This window comes from Protopterus annectens, chromosome 9.part0, assembly GCF_019279795.1.
Source record: "Protopterus annectens isolate FY-2018-M chromosome 9.part0, PAN1.0, whole genome shotgun sequence".
NCBI classification, from domain to species: Eukaryota; Metazoa; Chordata; order Ceratodontiformes; family Protopteridae; genus Protopterus; species Protopterus annectens.
This window is the reverse complement of record NC_056743.1, coordinates 670,453,946-670,473,089: the sequence shown is the minus strand read 5'-3', so window position 1 is coordinate 670,473,089 and position 19,144 is coordinate 670,453,946. Positions and strand designations below refer to the sequence as shown.

General features: G+C 43.2%; 1 protein-coding gene across 6 annotated transcripts in view; it reads left to right on the top strand.

Moving 5' to 3' along the window:
* BAG6 (BAG cochaperone 6) overlaps positions 1 to 19,144 on the top strand; it is a 2,260,316-nt gene that overhangs the window by 1,955,195 nt on the left and 285,977 nt on the right. For all 6 annotated transcript variants that reach the window (XM_044083264.1, XM_044083261.1, XM_044083265.1 and 3 more), the window contains one exon: positions 2,114 to 2,257. In XM_044083264.1, the coding sequence (XP_043939199.1) occupies positions 2,114 to 2,257 (144 nt within the window). The remainder of the gene's footprint in view (positions 1 to 2,113; positions 2,258 to 19,144) is intronic.

Sequence of the window (19,144 nt, the reverse complement as noted above, 5' to 3'; positions counted from 1 at the left end):
ATTTCTAAGGAGCACTGGTTAGTGGAGATCTTTAAAAACAGATAACTCCTCTGATTTAAGTTCAGACTAAAATGCCCATGTCTACTACCAGACATGGCACTCCAGTAAAAAGTACAAATGAGGAAGAGGTTCAGCAGCTCCTCTTGAAAGAACTGTCTAAGAAGTCCCACCAGCCAGTAAGAAAGTTATTTCATTCCAGATTTTTTGATGTCCACAAAGATGCAGAACTTTTAGGGTTCATACTAGGTGGTCACATTGCTGTCCATCCTCCTCTATCACAAGGAGACTAGATATGCTGTTTGGACCTCCAAGATGCTTAACTTCACACAAAGGATGCAGTGTCACTGCTGAGTAGAGACCAGACATTGTAATTTCAGGCCGTGTCATTTGGTGTCACCAAATGTTTGGTAGTAGCAGTAGTTTTTTAACCTGTTGGAAGCTTCTAATTTAAGGCTAAGCTGTTCATCAGTTAAGGTACTTTCATCTGCCCTGTTCAGCTTTTCCAATGGGCAGGATTCATTGTCTTTATTATCCCTTAAAGTATGCTAATTATAAACTAAGGTGCCTTTTTCTTGCAGCCTACTTTAAGGAAACCTATTCCCCACCTAGGAATTTTGATTTTCATTCTGGAGAAGCTAACTTTCTCTTTGAGCCAGTAGCACCTGCAGATTTTAGTTTTTTGATGTGGAAGACTTTCCATAATACTGAAACTCAAGGTAGAAGGATTTCAGAGTTACAGGCCTTTCGCCATTCCTGGTTTTTATCCCCATGAAGTGAGATTTTCATTGAGGGCCAGTCCCTCATTTTTGACAAAGTTTGCAGTTGGAGTATGGCCTTAATCAGTCTGAGGTTCTGGTATTCTACAAAGGTTATTCTAACCAAAGAGACTACCTGTCTCATTGTATGGATTATCCTTTGACAGTGTAAATATTATTTGTATAGCCTCAATACCTTCAGAAGGATCATCAGCTGTTTGCTTCCTCTGGTCCAAAGAAGCTAGGGCAAAAAAATCCTGAGCTCTGGCTTGTTTATTGGCTTTCTGGTTGCATCTCCTTTATTTTATCTTAAGTAAAGAACGGAGTTACTTTAAGGTTTGCTCAGCTAGGCTGTAGCTGCCTCAACAGCCCTTTTCCATAAGTCTTCTTCATATGACATCTGAGCAGCTGCCATTTGGTCCTCACTGATCACCTTTGCTAGCCATTATTAACCTGACATTGCTTCTTTTGGGGCTACAGTGATGAAGGGTATATTTTAGTAGGCCAACCACTCAGGAGGAGGAGCTAGAGACTAATGATTGGTTCTCCCTAGTGGATGTGAAAGTTGTATATTTACCATGATATTAGATCTGCATAGAGAATTCAGTTATAGTTAACCATTCAGTCCTCCAGACCCCTGTCTGTGTTGGAGAAGGCTTGCTGTTTCTTTGTAATGGTACTTTTAACTTGATCATGAGCTGAAAAATGAGAAGAGCAGAATAAGATGTTTTGGGTAGGGGGGGGGGGGGTGAGAGAGTAGACTATGAAAGCTGTGTCTGCTGAGCTAAGCATGCATGAAGTGCTCAAGTATTAGTGAGTAACAAAGTCTAAATCCTACTAGGCAGATCTAACAAAATTAAGCATAAAATGTGACAATCCTCGATGGACCAGAGATTTATCCCAGAGGTTGGGGTGGGAATAGCCGGCCTTAGCTGTTAAAGTTCCTTATAAATGTCTGTGAAAGTCAGGCAGTTATATAATTCTGTGTTATTTTTTAGTAATGGAAGTGCCAACATTTTATTCTTATATTGTTGGATGATGCTGACTAGTGGCAAGGTGGTGGGGTGGGGGAGTGAATTTGTGGTAATAGTAAGATATAACTCACATGGGCATCAGTACATCTCCAAATGGAGGAACTTCTTAGACAGTGAATTATGATTAATGAAGAGTATAGACCCAGCCTTAAACCATCAAATGGGGAAATCTTCATAGATTATGTGGCAAGACTTTAGGTGTTAGTTATGTTAGAAATCTCTGTAACAGAGCATGCCAGTGTCTAGGGCCTAGTGATGTACTGCTTTGAGTCACCTGTAAGGAAATTACACTATTTGATTTTTATTTTTAATCATATTTTGCAGAGGGATAATGCTTCAGCTTCTCCAACCCCAGCTACTACAGCAGAGGAAGTAATGGCATCAGTAGAACAGCCTACTTCCATGGACTTGGACAGAGTACAGAGAGACGAGCCTGATGTGGAGCCATGGGCTGCTGCAGTACCACCAGTGAGTATTGGGATAGATTGCATGTATACAGCTGAAGAAATGTCTGCATTCTCAGGCATTCTGGTGATGAAATCATGCATTGTCATAGTAAGTGTTCATTATACACAATCCTTGCTTTTGGAAAGGTATCTAGAGGTTCTGTTAGTTGGTAATCTTAGATGGGCTTAACTCATTGGCCAGCATTTGAAACCTGTATGTCAAGTCTAGTAGGAGAGTGGCTGTCTGAACACTTGCTGGCAGTTCTTTCTGATAGCATGTCTCTCAAACTGCTGTGGTACTTTGCACATTTTCTTAACATTTGAGCTAGGGTACTCCTCATTTTACATGTGCCTCTGAGGGGGAAATTCTCCAGACCAGTCTTTGTTCATCATTATTACTTAGCAGTATTTTCTGATGTGAAGTTGTTCTATCTCGCCTTCATTCTCACTGATTGGTTTGGAGCCGATCCTTGGATCCAACTTGGCCAAATATAAAAGCTCGAGGTCTTCAAGCAGCTCGTGGCCTACTCCCTATCCCATGATGCAGTGGTGCTTCCCCCAGATCTTGTTTGCCACTGCAACAGATCAGGAGTTCTTCGACATCTCTGGCCAGTGTAAGTTAAATTTCTTAGTATTTCTCAGTAGTTCTTATATTTCTCAATAGTTATTGATATTTCTTGCTATTTCTTAGCTTCTGGTGAGTTCTGGTATTAGATAGTTTAAAACTTAGAGAGTGCATTGTTTGTTTGTTATTAGTGGCCATTCTTTTTTCTAGGCCGGTTTCTCACAACTGGTTTAAGTTAGAGAGTTGTTTAGTTAGAGTTTTTCTCCTTACCCTTATAGTCTGTGCTGTAGAATTAGAAATAGTGTGTTAAGCTTGAGCCCAGATTTTTTAGGGCAATAGTTGCTTTATTCTTTGTGTGCTGTAGTGTTAGAAATTATAAGAGTTAGAGCCGTGTTTTTTTTTTTTTTTTTTTTTATAAGGGCTGTCATATTATATATAATAGTATTGTGTGCTTCTTCATAGTCAGACATATAGTGTGTGCTGTAGTGTTTAAAAATATTGTAAGCGTTAGAGTCCTGTTTCTTTTATTAGGGCTATCCTATATATATATATATATATATATATATATATATATATATATATATATATATATATATATATATATATATATATATATATATGCACACACACATATATATATATATATATATATATATATATATATATATGCACACACACACACACACACACACACACATATATATATATATATATATATATAGTATTGTGTGCTTTCTTCATTGTCACTCATATAGTCTGTTTTTGCCTGTTAACAAGAAAAAGCTTAATCTGACTTCAAGAAGTGTCCTAAATGTGGACAAAAAATGTTGATTACAGATCGTCACGCAGTGTGTGTTTATTGTTTAGGTGAGGTCCACCTACAGGAGAATTGTGCCATCTGTCATTCATTTAGCTCTCGTGTTCTTCACGAACGTAGGAGCAAGTTAATAGCCAGGGGATTATTGAAGTCCTCCTCCTAAGAATCTTTAAGGACAAACCTACAAAATCCTCCAAGAATTTGTCTTCTAGCTCGTCTTCTGGGTCGGAGCCGAAAAAGGGTTCGTCGACCTCTAAACCGATTTGGACTTCCACCTCGGCTCCATTGCTTATGGAACTGGAGGTTATTAGTAGGAGCCAGTCCCTGGTATTGGAGCCGGTATCTCCTACTCTAAAGTCTCCAATCCTGCAATCAGTGGCCTCTTCTGTAGCTTCTTCCCGGTCCTCAAGACTGTCTGATAAGGATGTGGATCTTGTGGTGCAGAGGCTTCTGCAGACACAGGCACTAGCTAAACTTTTGTCGGGGCTGACCCTTGGGGCTTCGGAACCGACTAGGACCCAGACCATTTCTACTGTTCCTCCTCCAGTTTGATCCGAAGTTTCAGAGCCGGAGTGCTCAGAGCTGATGATTGTGGAACTGCCGGAGCCAACACCCCTTCCAGGCTTATCAGTTCCGACTGCTCTGACTTCTTCGGTGCCGACCTTAGAGTCTAGGTGCCGACACTCACTGGTCGTGTTTGGAGAGGATAGTCGTACCGACCTGTCGGTTCTGACTTAGCGTCTTGGGGCCTAGGCTCACGTGAGTTCGGCACCTAACTCGGGCTTGCAGCCCACTGCTTCGGTGCCGTGGAGACTGCCTGTTTCTGCGGATCCAGGTGTCTCTTCGGATCGGAGCTGGGGTGGGTATTCGATGGCTTGAGGAGAGCAGTGTCCCCTCGGGCATCCACATCATCGGTACCAGCAACCTCCTCCCCTAAAGCGCCTGCGTCTGCCTCTGCTTCACTGAATCCTCAAACGTGTAGAGACCCAAAGCCTCAGGTCACCCTATTGGGTGAGCCCTGCTCTTCCGGGACCTCCCCAGAAGCTCCCACTGAGGAAGTTCCCAGGTAGAGGCTTTGCAAGAGGAAGCGTCTGGATTCCCCACAGAAATCCATCACATCGGATACTGACTTAGATGAGTCAGAAGGGTCCCCACGGTTCCCCTCTGAAGATATCTCTTTGTGATATCTTGGAAATACTGAAACAGAGGGGTGGCTGGAAGCCCACTAACTTTACTGATGGAGTCAGTACTCCTGAAGGCTTTCGGGTCTCAACCCTCCATCTCTTGGGTGACTCTGCCTTTTGATTAGCTGATAGACCTTCTATCTCGAAAGGAGTGGGAGTCCCCAGATACCATGGAAACTGTCCCTCAGAGACTTAACAAATTCATAACGTCACCCCAGGACAAGGCTTTCCTTACCAAAGGAGTACCCGTTGATGCTATGGTGGTGGCGGCAGCTTCCAAAAAGTAGTTGTCAAAGACCTCTACATCTGTTTATCCTCCTAATAGGGATTCTAGGATCATGGACAGATACAGAAAGTGCATATTTATTTCAGCAGTCTGTGCACTTCGATCCCTGAACTATGTTACACATTTTACTAGACTACACAGAGATCTCCTTAAGGAGTTGAGAGATGCTCTACAGGGTGCAGTAGCTGCGGGGATCTCAGACAAGGTAAACTCCCAGCTTGCTACCTTAAATTCCCTCATAAACTCTTCCATGCGTCTGATTTCGTATGCAGCTGATGGAACGAGCAGGGCAGCGTGTATAGGAATTGCTCTTAGGAGACGCTCCTGGATGTGCTTATGTTCCTTTGCGGAGCCCTATAAGTCATCCTTTGTTAACACCCCCTTTGATGGTTCATCCCTTTTTGGACCAAAAGTGAAGGAAATGCTTTCCAGGTGTGAGCAAGATGGAAAGATTCTCTATTGTAGGAGTCTGTTTTTCTACCCCTACCAGGCTTTCTCCTAAAGGTCGGAAAAGTGGGAAGATGTGGTTCCGTAAATCCCAAGGAGCTTTCTTTGACACGTGGTGAAACCTCCTCTAGAGGCAGAGGAGGGGGTAATAATGGAAGAGACCATCCACGCGGCAGAGGAGGGCCTGCAAAATCAGGGTGACAAGGATCCATTCTTTGGAAAGTCCTATCAGCGCTCCTGAAAGGATCCCCATCTGTCCATCTCTGGAAGCAGTCAGGGAACACTTATCTTTGTAACCAGATACCTGGCTAAAAATCACAAAAGACAGTTTGGTACAAAGCGTAATATCCAGAGGATACTCCATTCCCTTTGCCACCCCTCCACCCCTTGTGACAAAAATCCCAGACATTCTACCCAGTCACAGGGAACAAGCAACCATAGAAATTGCAAGGTTGCTGGAACAGTGCTCAAGATGTTAGGGACAATGGTGGCAGCAATCATTGCCATTCCTTTAGGTTGAATGCATATGCGGGTACTGCAATGGCTCCTGTTCACACAATGGTCCTTCCAAGAACTTCCAGTGTTTCACCCAATTATAATGAATTCATGCAAGAAGAATCTTCACTGGTGGCTGACTTCTCCTCAAGTAACAATAGGATGTCCTTTTGTCCTACCCACTCCTGTTGCCACTGTGACCATGGACACCTCCCTGATAGGGGGGCATTTTCAGGGAAGGACAGCTGAAGGCACATTGAAGAAACACGAGGCTCGTCTGCCTATCAGTGCCCTAGAGATAAGAGCGGTACTACTAACGTTGCAGTCCTTTTCAACACTTTCTTCCTTTAGGGACTATTGCAATACAGACGGACAATATGTCAGTGGTCTGGTACATAAACAAGGAGGAACCAGATCCTACCCCCTATGTCGAGAGGCCCTGAGATTATGGCAGTGGGCATCATCCATCCAGCACTTTCTGATAGCAACGCACATCCCGGAGAGATCCAGTGTCATAGCAGACAAATTGAGCAGAGCAATTTTATTGCCTCACGAGTAGTCCCCGAAAGAAGTGGAAAGGATATTCTGCAGATAGGGCCAGCCTTGCTGCAACCTTTTTGCAACTCCCACCAACACCAAATGCAGCAGCTACTTTGCCCTAATCCCCAATCTGGGGGATACCCCAAGGGATGCGCTCATACACAGTCGGCCCCCGGGTCTCCTTTATGCATTTCCCCCCATTTCCTCTGATACCCAAATTCTTACAGAAAGCCAGGACTCTGGGAAGGGCCATCATTCTAATAGCCCCTTATTGCCCTCGTCAGATTTGGTTCCACTTTCATCAGCCTTATCTATTGGAAGAACCATGGATCCTGGACCCAGTTCCAGATCTTCTGATGCCTCATCAGGGGCTATTCATCCTGCACTTCATACCCTCAGTTTGACAGCTTGGCTGCTTCAATTCCAAGAAAAGCCAGGTTCCACAATCTCTCACCTGCAGCTCAGAACATCCTCTCATAAGTCATCTACCAGGAAGCTTTATCTTAGTAAAGGAAACGATTTTCCATATGGGTGTCCCAAAACAATGTTGACCCATATTTGGCTTTGATTTCATCCATTTTAGAGTTTCTGACCAAGCTTTTTAATGAAGGGGCGGCTGCAGCAACCATTAGGGTTCAGTTGGTAGCAATTTCTAATTTTTATATTCTGTCATGTTCCATAGACTTTCTGAAGTCTTCCTTAAAGGTACTATCCATTTGAGACCACCTATTAGATCTACAGCTGCACCATGGAACCTAAATTTTGTTCTTTCTCGAATCTTCTTACCCCCTTTTGAACCAGCCTCATCTTGTGACCTGAAATACTTATCATGGATAACCATCTTTCTAGTAGCTATTACTCCTGCTTGAATGGTCTCGGAATTACATGCCTTATCCATCAAACCCTCATACGTGATTTTTCGCAATGACAGGAGTCTCGGTGAGAACAAATCCTTCATTTTTACCTAAGGTTTTTTCAGAGACAAACCTCAACCAGACTATAGAATTACCTTTTTTCTCCCCAAATATACTAACAAGATGGAACATGTGCTGCACAAACTTGACATCCATAGGCAACTGTGATTCTATTTACACATGACTAAAGACTTTTGAAAGTCAGAGCAGCTTTTCATCTCCATTTTAGATTCAAAGAAGGGTACTCAAGTGGTAAAAACCACATTGTCAAAATGGTTATCAGATTGCATTTCTTTCACATATAGCTCTGGGCACATACCACTAAATCATAAAGTAATGGCCCTCTCAACTAAAGCTGTTTCCACATCTTCAGCTTTTCTGATGAAGCTAGCTATAAATTCCATTTGTGCAGCCGCCACATGGTCTACACCTCATACCTTTATCACTCATTGCAAATTGGATAGGTCTTCCAGGGACAGGGCCTTCTTTGGTTCCATTGTCCTGAGGAATATACTTCCCTGAGCCACCCAAGAAAGATGGTGCTTGGGACGCTAACTCATCAGTAAGAATGCAGGCGAGAGAGAACAACTTCACATAAAGAAGTTATGTACTCACCATAACGTTCCATGTGAGTTGTTCATCTCGCCTTCATTCTTACGTCACACCCACCAACCCCCTACCATGAATTTCTTGAGGACCGGGAAGTTGAGTCAAATCTTGGAGATATTTTGTCCTTATCTACTGTATTCTTTTTCTTACCAGGGTAGTTACCTGTCAGTATACGTGAAAGAAAACAAAAGCTGGATAAATGCCTGGTATACACCTCAAGCGAAAAAAAATGAAAAGACCAATGGTTAGACCACAGCTGAAGATAAAAATGGAATAATCCACGCCAGGAAATAAATCACTTGCAGCTTCACAGTAGTGCCCTTTATAAAACCAAAAGTTGTAACTGAGATGTAGTAGTCAAGGTAGGAAACGGTTCACTTGCAGTTTCGCACCACTTTATTAAACAAGAGTAAGCGCTTTCGCGATCTAAGTCAGCTGATCGCTTCAGACTCATAAAACAGTTAAAACATTAGTATTTAAAATATGGTTCAACCAATGAAAACACATATAGAACTATGACATAGACTAATTAAAATTGCATACATCAGTACATTAATTTGCCTTATATTCTGCATAAGATGAAATAAAATATACATATAACAGACACATGTTATGTAATAATCCATATTACTTAATGTTTTAGTGGTCTGGATTTTAAAAATATGTATCTGTTATATGTATATTTTATTTCATCTTATGCAGAATATAAGGCAAATTAATGTACTGATGTATGCAATTTTAATTAGTCTATGTCATAGTTCTATATGTGTTTTCATTGGTTGAACCATATTTTAAATACTAATGTTTTAACTGTTTTTATGAGTCTGAAGAAGCGATCAGCTGACTTAGGTCGCGAAAGCGCTTAGGTTCATAGGTTCATAGGTTCATAGGTTCATACTAGGCTATCTGCCCGAGGGCATTTACAAGCCTAGCCCATCGTTTTGTGGCTTACGCCACCCCTTAAGTATGGGGAACTATACCCATTATTTTGCTGTGCCTCTGTCGAGCAGTGACACTGAGGTAATCCCTGGGGTATATTTGCGATATAGGTTCATAGGTTCAAAATAAATGAGTACTAGGCTAACTACCCTTTCGAGCTATTTTTTTAAGCTTAGCCAATTATCCCTTGTGAGACTCAAACCCTGCACCTTGTGTTTGTAAGGCAAACACCTAAACCATTAGGCCCTTACTCTTGTTTAATAAAGTGGTGTGAAACTGCAAGTGAACCGTTTCCTACCTTGACTACTACATCTCAGTTGCAACTTTTGGTTTTATAAAGGGCACTACTGTGAAGCTGCAAGTGATTTATTTCCTGGCGTGGATTATTCCATTTTTATCTTCAGCTGTGGTCTAACCATTGGTCTTTTCATTTAGTTACCTGTCAGTATAGTTGGCTGCAAACAAGATCTGAGGGAAGCACCACTGCATCATGGGATAGGGAGTAGGCCATGAGCTGCTTGAAGACCTCGAGCTTTTGGATTTGTCCGAGTCGGAGCTGAGGATCAGCTTCAAACCCATCAGTAAGAATGAAGGTGAGATGAACAACTCACATGGAACGTTATGGTGAGTACATAACTTCTTTTTTTATTATTTGGCAGTTTAAATTATTTTGTCATCTTTTCTGAATTAAACATGTTACAGCTTTTCACAAAGCCTAGCAGTCCATGGTGAATTGTTCTTATTGTATATGTTTGTGGGGAAGCTCATTTGTCATCATCCATCCCCCCAACTGAGTTTTACTTAGTTTTATTTTAAAGGAGGAATGTACAGTGTAAAATAGAAATCCCATTGTTTCAGGAAGTACAGCTGGTTTCCTTTTCTATTTGTTGCCCCTTTGAATTTAAATGATTCTCATATTTGGACAATTGTGTTGTGTGACTTTTTTAAAAGGTTTAGGTTTCTTTATTCTTTTGTGGAAGTTTTTTTGTTTACAGTTGGATTTATTTGCCTTTAACTGTGAAGTTTGCTGCTTTAGAATTTATTAAAAATTTTGCAACACTTAAATTTATTTGAAAAATTCTTGCAGCAGTATTATTTTTCTCCCATGTTTAGAACTAAAACAGTTTCAGACTAATCAGATTGTCAGGGACCTAGAGTAGTTTTAAGTATTCTACTTGTTTTTCACTGTTGAGTGAAGTGCAGCAGCAAAAGCTGAAAGAAAAAAACTGTAGCTAAGGGAAAGACTAAAAAAGTTTCCAGAATCATGTAAAACAGTTCATAAAAGAAAGAATGTACTGAATATTTTACGAGGGTTAGTCAGAGCATGTCCAGCCACCAAATGATAGTACAGTGGCACTTCATCTTAAATCTGTGTATTGGCCATTACAATGGAAGAGCTTAAGTGACAAATTGTTGGTTTATGCCACCTGTGACCTCCCATCAGGAGTAGCTGCTTAACTTGCCCAATCAGCTGCTTCCTTTCAGCTCATTGATGATGCTTACTGAGGGTTTATCAGCATGCTATGTAAGGTTTTGGAGGCTGGGGTCCTGGTTAGCTGTTACGAGCTACTGTTGACAGTTTGGTTCTGTGCTTCTTTTAGTAACTGGATACACATTCCCATATAGGGATTTCCTCTCAGTAATTTGCTCTGAGGTTGCATTGAAAATCTAGGGGCTTACACATCACTTAACTTTTCCTTTACTTGTTGCTGAAGATTCTTGGGGAAAAACGGTGTAGACTTTGTGGTTATATAAATTCCATTCCATTGGGCACTGTGGGTTCCTGGCTTGGCTACTGTTAGTACACTGCTCAATGTTTCTGGCCAGTGCTTTAGATTTAGTTGCAGTGTTCACAAAAAGAATAATGCAAGGTAAGACTGTCACAACATGTTGGTTCTTCAGTTACTTCATCCTGTTCCCATCTGTGGAAGATGAAAAGGTGCTTGAAATTAGGACTTATTGGTTATAACTTGTTGCGGTGGAAAAAGTAAATTTCTCAGGTAAAATATAGATTTTTTTTTCTTCTGATTCAATCACAACGCAGTAAAATATTATTGTAGACCATTAAATCTTGCATACGGAGTAGAAGAAAAACTCATCACCTCCAGTGGAAACTAAGAGTAGTGCAAAATGTCAGCTTGATAGTGAAAGTTTGTGAACAATAAATCTGAGTTCTTTATATAAAAACATTGTATGTATATGCAGCTTTTAGATGCCAGCAGCTGCTTGTTCAGCTACAAGAACTCATGTCCTCACGCCACAAGTACATGTCGTCGTAAATGTTTTGAATGTTCCACCCTGGGCTGTATGAAGAGAGACATGATGGAGCCCTCTGAATATGTATCTGAGGCTGGTATGTACTGGTCTTGAGCAGTATTCTACCATCATCAAGAATGATGCCGCAGTCTAACCAAAAGATTGATTTCAACTGGAATAGCTTCTGGTACCATTCAAATGGGGTACAATATACATCAGTCTGAGAAGAGATGGTAGACTGTCCTGACTGCTTTGCCAGGAATGGCCTGTACCTCTTCCCCAAAGACTTTTTAATATTAGCTAAATCCTTGTCCACCCCCATAGTGCCTTTTTTAGACAGTGTCAGTTTTGTTAAGCTTCCAACGTAGCCAAACAGAATCTGGATAGCTTTAACGTGTCCTTCCTTGGATCACTGTTGCAGTATTACTAACAGATGAGATGTCTTGCCAAGGATAGCCTTGTATATGACCAGCATACCAAACCCTGGGTGTCTTCCTCTTGCTCCATTCTTCTGATGTATGACCTCATACTGAAAGAGCAAAAGGTACAGAGGGAATGTATGGGCACAAATTACCTTTGAACTTTCTTACCACCAGCCTGACTACTGAATTGTCACTCTAACTTTGGTGGAGAAGCCATATGATTCGTGCTTCATCCTCAGCCTTGGGGCAGATAAATATCCCTGTTGGGGACCCTTCTTGGTCACTTTTTATGCTTAAAAGTTTTGTACATGTCTTTGAAGAGAGGAAAATTTCATTGTGAGAGGTAAATTCTTCAGAGACCATCATTCAAAGTATCTTTGTTTAGGCGCAGAGCATAACTATAAAGGAGTGATGGCCTTCCATTTCACTATTGCTGTATTCATTACAATAGGGAGCCACTGCCAAGGGCAGCTTGATGTCCGGCCAGTAAACCAAAGCCTTTTGGTTGCTTTAAGGTACTCCATGCATCACATGTATGCACCTCATGTAGCGTAGGGCATAAATGTGATGTCCAAACATACCATCCACAGAACTTCTTTGCTGTCAGTCCTACCATCATCTTTTGAATGTCGGTCTGAACTCCCGTTCCGTTGCTGGTTCACCAAGCCATTACAGATAAGTGCCCTGTTGGGGTTTTTCTTGTCTTGTCTTTTTTTGCTGTATTGTTGCTTGTGGGGTTGCATGTCATCCAAGAAGAGCAGCCAGTGTGGGAGACAGATTCCCCATAAAGGCCATCACGAACAGTGTCCGTTTTGCCTTGGAGCTTCGCACGACCATATGTCCTTTTCTGTCAGGCCTTTGTTCCCAAAACTCTTCATAGTAGCCTTTCTTCTTTGGCAGTTTATTTTACAAATCAACATCTTAAGCTTCTTGTTAAAGACAAGATGGAGGGAACTTCCTGGTCCAAGGGACAACTGTCTGGGAAGAAGACGACCAATAAACCTAGGCTAGAATCTTCTGCTGTTCAGCCCTCCTGAAGCGAGTGATAGCTCGGAGGTTCACCCGGCTTCATCATTGGATTCTTCTGCTGCAACCAGGTTGGAGGCTGGCTAGGATCCGACTTTAGGCACGTCCAAGGAGACTTTCCAGACAACTGGTTTGGATGTTCAGGGGAACCATGGCTGATTATTTCCGAGGGGCCTAGGGTGTTCTCCAAATTTTAGTCAGAGAAGTCCCTACTAAAATTATTGAATGCCATCTAGGGTTGGAGCCTTCCATATTTTTTAAGACAGATGTCTCCTTAAAGAAAAAGCAGAAGGCTAAGCATATTTCCTCAGCTCCTACGGATCCACAGAGTGAATGGCAGTCCTTCACTCGGGTAGTTTAGTGCTTTCATGGCTTTAAAACCTCATCAGGGAGTTTCTTTTCCAGCCCCCCTTTGGTCCTTTACCACCCTTAAGAGACCCAGAGAGCAGATTCCTCTGAGGAGGAGGCAGATTCAGATGAGGAATCCTTTTCTTACTCTTCTCAGATTCCCTATCCTTTGGACTGTGGATCAGAAAAAGAGGAATCTACCAGTCCTAATAGTCTCTTTGAAGCGATTTCTTTTGAGAGGATAGTATCTCTTGGATGATGGAGTTCTTTAAATGGGATTGTGCTCAAGTTTCTGAGATACAAAAAAGGTATTATGAGCTCCTTCATATGGATTCTCCCAGAACTTTTGCTGTCCTTCCTGATGTTCATCGTGCATACAGCTGCAGTAATCACAGATGGGTTTCCAGCCGTCAGGCGGTCCCTCGGTCGGCCGAATTCCAAAGTCTTGGTCCGGCGTCGGTTGTTGTCGCTTACTCTTCTGACGTCAGGAAGGCCAGAGTATATAAGACACAGCCGACGCCATGTTCCCCAGTCTTTTTTGCCGCGCAGTGCCCGAAGCAGAAGCAGTTCACAAGTGCCGGTCGGCCAGCTCCTGAATTACGAAAATATTTGGAACCAAAGTCTTCATTAAAGCTAAGTACCCGTTGGGGAATCTTTTTCTTGCCTCAGACCGATGTCTGAAAAAGTTATAAATTGTATTTCTTGTGGGAATCAAATACCGCATAAGGATTTCCATTCCCTTTGCTTACCTTGTTTGGGCCCAGACCACGACGTCTCGGGCTGTCGCTTTTGCGCTACCTTCAATAAACGCACTATCAAGCGTCGGGCGGAGTTCGCCCAACACTTTTTTGGTAAAGCTTTTGACTATAAAATGTCGTCGGACACTCCGACAACCGTTTTATCCAAAAAACGCAAGGAAAAGGACAGACCTGCGAAGCCCGCGGTCTCCACCGACACCACGCCGAAACAGGCTCCACGTGGCCCGGTTCTCAGTGAGACGCCTTTGCAGTCCCTGACTACCGACGACACTCCTTCGGCGGCGTCCTCTGTACCTGAGACCGCTGGGTCATCGGCTCTTTCCCAGACTACAACCGAAACTCCAGCTTATGCCGAGCCTACTAATGTGGACAGATCTACTTCCACCCATGGTGTATTTAGGCCTTCATCCTCCTTTTCTATTAAGGCCTTCACTAAATCCAAAGCAGCCAGGCATCCAGCTAGGCCTGCTGCACAAGGCCCATCTCCTGGACCCATGCCTAAGAAGCAGATGCTTAAAATGGCTGAGGATCCAATAACTGTTATCAGAGGTTCTCAGCCCCCTCCTGACAAGAGACCCAGAGTGGAGGAAGAATCCCCCTCTTCTGATCAGGGATCCATTTTATCAGAGCATTCTGATGCTGAGGAACACTCTTATTCCCCCTTTGAGGATTCGGATGCAGAGCAGTCTATTCCGTCTGTATCCCCCCTGAGGATTTTTCTTTTGGGGAAACCTTGCACACCTTGAGGGAACACTTCCATTGGGAAGGCCAAGACTTTTCAGATTCCAAGAAAAGACTTAGGGAATTTCTTTGGTTACCTCAGCACAGACCTCTAGCTATCCCCCCTGTTTTGGAGGTACTGGGTGATGTCTATTCGGAGGCTTGTTTTAATCCTGATTCTCTGCCTCCTGCTCCAGTTAAGCCTGATAGATATTACAGAGTACCCAGTTCTCATCAATTTCTCTACAAAGGCCATAATGCTGACCCTGAAACCATTTCACAAGGCCCTAAGGGAATAAAGGCCTCCACTGCCAAGAATCCACTTCCTGCAGAAAGGGAATCTAGATCTCTAGAAAGGTGGGGTAAGAAGGTTTATACCTCGGCCACCCTAGCCATGAGGGCCTTAAATTGCCAGTTTCATATGATTAAATATCAGCAGTTCCTGTTATCACAATTAAAAAACAAAATGTCTCAACCTGAACAAACAGATTTAAAAGAGTTACAGGATATGATGCATACTGCAGAACAAGTGGGTAAACACACTTTCCAATGTGGTTATGATGCCCTAGAGGCCTCCAGTAGAGCGGCTGCAACAGGATCAGTCATTCGCAGACATGCCTGGCTTAGAGAACAAAATCTGCCTGATCATGTGAAAGCAAAACTTCTTGATGCACCTTTACCAAAGGATGTTCTTTTTGGTACTAATGCTGAGGATATATTACGAAAAATGGAAGAGAAAGCCAAATCTATGCAAACTGTCAAAGCTTTCTTGCAGGTACAGCCACCACGATTTAACAGGAATTGGCCATCAAAAAACTGGTCCTTTCCAGCCACTGACAAGACCCAAAGAGGCAGATACAGACGCGGAAGGGGCAGAGGACAATCACAAGGGTCATATAGAGGCAGACAATGGCAATCTCCAGCACCAAGAGGTGGTGAAGACAGTGCACAGCAATACAGAAAGCAAACTCAATGACTCCCTCATTTACATGCCAAGCAAATCTCAACTGGCAGCACCTTTGGGAGGGAAACTAGCATTATTTGCAAGCAATTGGCATATTGTCACAACAGACAAATGGATTCTGGACATTATAAACAGAGGCTACAAATTTCAATTTCACACTCTTCCAAGAAGGAGAGGCATGCCAAACCTATCACAAAATCAAAGGGTAGAGGCACAAATGCAAATTTCAAAGCTCCTAAACATGAGGGCTATACAAAAGGTACCTACGCACCAACAAGGTCAAGGTTTTTATTCAAGACTTTTCCTGGTACCAAGAAAAGGAACCGACTGGAGACCCATTCTGGACTTATCCATACTAAACACATTTCTACTGCACCAAAATTCAAGATGCTCACACTACAGCAACTTCTTCCCATGCTGGGCAAGGAGTTTTGGCTGATAACATTGGACCTCAAGGAGGCATACCTGCATGTCCCAATCAGACAAAGCTGCAGAAGATACCTCAGATTTCTTGCAGGTTCAATCCACTATCAATTCTCTGCATTGCCCTTTGGCTTATCTACTGCACCCAGAGTATTCACCAAGTGCCTGGCATCAGTGATTGCATATTGCAGACTTCAAGGGATACAAATGTACCCTTATCTGGACGACTGCCTGATCCAAGCGGACAGCAAACATATACTTCTGGAACATCTGGCATATGTGACACGGTTACTGCTTTCTCTGGGATACACCATCAACAAGGAGAAATCAAAGCTAACACCTTCTCAGAAAATAACCTTCCTGGGTGCCAGCTTGGACACAAACACCCAGATGGCATACCTTACGCCAGAAAAACAAGGACAATTATCTCAGTACTTCAAAATACTAGCAAAAAGTACCAGGCTTACTGCAAGGAAAATCCTGCAGGCTCTGGGATTCATGGCATCTTGCATTCTTCTGATCCCGTGTGCAAAGCTGCATATGAGGAAACTTCAATGGTACCTAAAAAAATCTATGGTCTCAACACAGTCACAGCTTGGAAGTAATTATACCAATAATTCCCTGTCTACAAAAGGAATTCTTATGGTGGGCCCAAGCATGTCAAGTAAACACAGGCCTGCAAGCCTCAAGCAAACCAAGTCATAACCACAGACGCCTCAGATTACGCCTGGGGGGCGCACATGAAGGACAGGTGCATTCAGGGCAGATGGGCCCAAAAGGAAAAGCACCTTCACATCAATCAAAAAGAAATGCTGGCAGTAATACATGCATTTACAGCTTTCAAGGATTTTCTACATCCAGGGCAATTGCTCATAAGAACAGACAACACCACAGTAATGTGGTACATAAACAAACAAGGAGGAACTCACTCATACCCCTTGTGCAGACTAGCCATGACTCTTTGGAACTTGGCTCTGGAAAGACAAATAGAACTTCAAGCACAGTACTTGCCAGGGATGGAAAACACTCTGGCACACACTCTGAGCAGAAATATGACAGATCCACACGAATGGAAGCTTCATCCACAGGTGTTTACGGAGATGGTCCAAGCATGGGGGAGGCCAGAGATAGATCTTTTTGCCTCCCACAGAAACCATCAATTGAAAAGGTTTTGTTCAAGGACCTACCATCCAAAGGCCTGGAAAATGGACGCCCTTTCATTCAGTTGGGCAACATGGACAGTTTATGCATTCCCACCTCTACCTCTTCTGCCCAAGGTACTTTTGAAAGCAAGAACAGACAATCCGAGGATGATACTGATTGCTCCAGACTGGCCAAGGCAACACTGGTATCCACTCCTGAGGAGTCTAACACATACTCCTCCCTGGCCCCTGCCTCTAATACCACTTCTACTGACGCAGAACAACTACAAAACCCTTCACAGCCAGCTGAAAACACTCAACCTCGCTGCATGGAAAATTCCTTAACACCACATCAAACTCTACTCTCCAAGGAGGTGCAGGATGTCATTTTGGAGGCCAGAAGACCATCTACTAGAAAAGCTTACTCCGCAAAATGGAAGCGGTTTTGCTGCTGGAATGAGAAAAGAGGGCAGGACCCTAGAAAATTGAACTTGCCTCAGGTGTTACAGTACCTAGCTGAACTACTGAGCAGTGGACTTTCATTTTCTTCAATCAAAATACACACCTCAGCCATTTCTGCAGAATTCAACACGGACCCTCCTTTATTCTCACACCCACTCTTACGTCAGTTCCTCAGAGGGGCTAAGAATATAAGACCTCCAAGGAAACAACCAGTTCCAGCCTGGGACCTTAATTACATACTAGAAAAATTAACATTGCCTCCCTTTGAACCTGCTGCTTCAACAGATCTACAATTTTTGTCCTGGAAAACAGCTTTCCTTCTGGCCATCACTTCAGCTCGTAGGGTTTCTGAACTACAGGCCCTCATGGCGGTGCAGCCCTTCCTCATCTTCCATCAGGACAGGGTCTCCCTTCGTACCAACCCATCCTTTATGCCTAAAGTGGTATCTAGGGTAGCCTTAAACCAAGCAATACACCTTCCTACCTTTTATCCTAACCCTCAAAACAGAGGGGAAAGGCTGCTTCACTCTTTAGACATCCATAGGTAGCTACGTTACTATTTGGACAGAACAAAGTCCTTCAGGAAATCAGACCAACTTTTTGTGTCTTATGCAGTAGGGGCACCAGGGAAACCAGTTACCAAGCAGACCATTTCCAAGTGGATTGGCCACTGCATACGTTTTTGTTACTCCCACCATGGGAAACCTGTCCCCACTGGTATCAGATCTCACTCCACCAGGGCCACAGCCACCTCTACAGCCTTCCTCAGAGGTGTGCCTACTAAGGATATCTTGGAGGCAGCCACTTGGAGTTCTGTACATACCTTCACAAAACACTACCATCTGCCCTTATACTCCAGAACAAGAGCAGGCTTTGCCACTGCTGTTTTGCAGGGCATTCTGGCTCAACCCAGTTCCTCTTAGTACCTACCACCCTATGCATAGCTTTGGGACTCTACCCATCTGTGATTACTGCAGCTGTATGCACGATGAACATAGTACAGTTTTGTACCTACCATAAATGTAGATGTTCGAGTGCTGATACAGCTGCAGTACAGGTTTCCCTCCCTCCTTCCCTCTTGGTAAGGCCATGGGGCCTAAAAACCTCTTCATACCTCCTGACTGGGTTATCCTGCTATGTTTTATTTGCTTACATTTGTGGATTAGCTTTATTTATGTATTGCCTTCCTTTTGGGGGCACCTGACATCTGGGGCAAGAAAGACTGAAGAACATGGCGTCGGCTGTGTCTTATATACTCTGGCCTTCCTGACGTCAGAAGAGTAAGCGACAACAACCGACGCCGGACCAAGACTTTGGAATTCGGCCGACCGAGGGACCGCCTGACGGCTGGAAACCCATCTGTGATTACTGCAGCTGTATCAGCACTCGAACATCTACATTTATGGTAGGTACAAAATTGTACTTTGTAGCTGCTTTATTTGGTGCCTTTTCTAATGCCTTTAAAGCTCCAGATTCTCAGCCCTCTGCCCCCAAGAAACCTGATAGGTTCTATAGGGTGCCTGAGGACTATAAGTTCTTGTACAGGTATCCTTCTGCTGGACCCCTCGGTGGTGTCAGTAGCTTCTGACAAG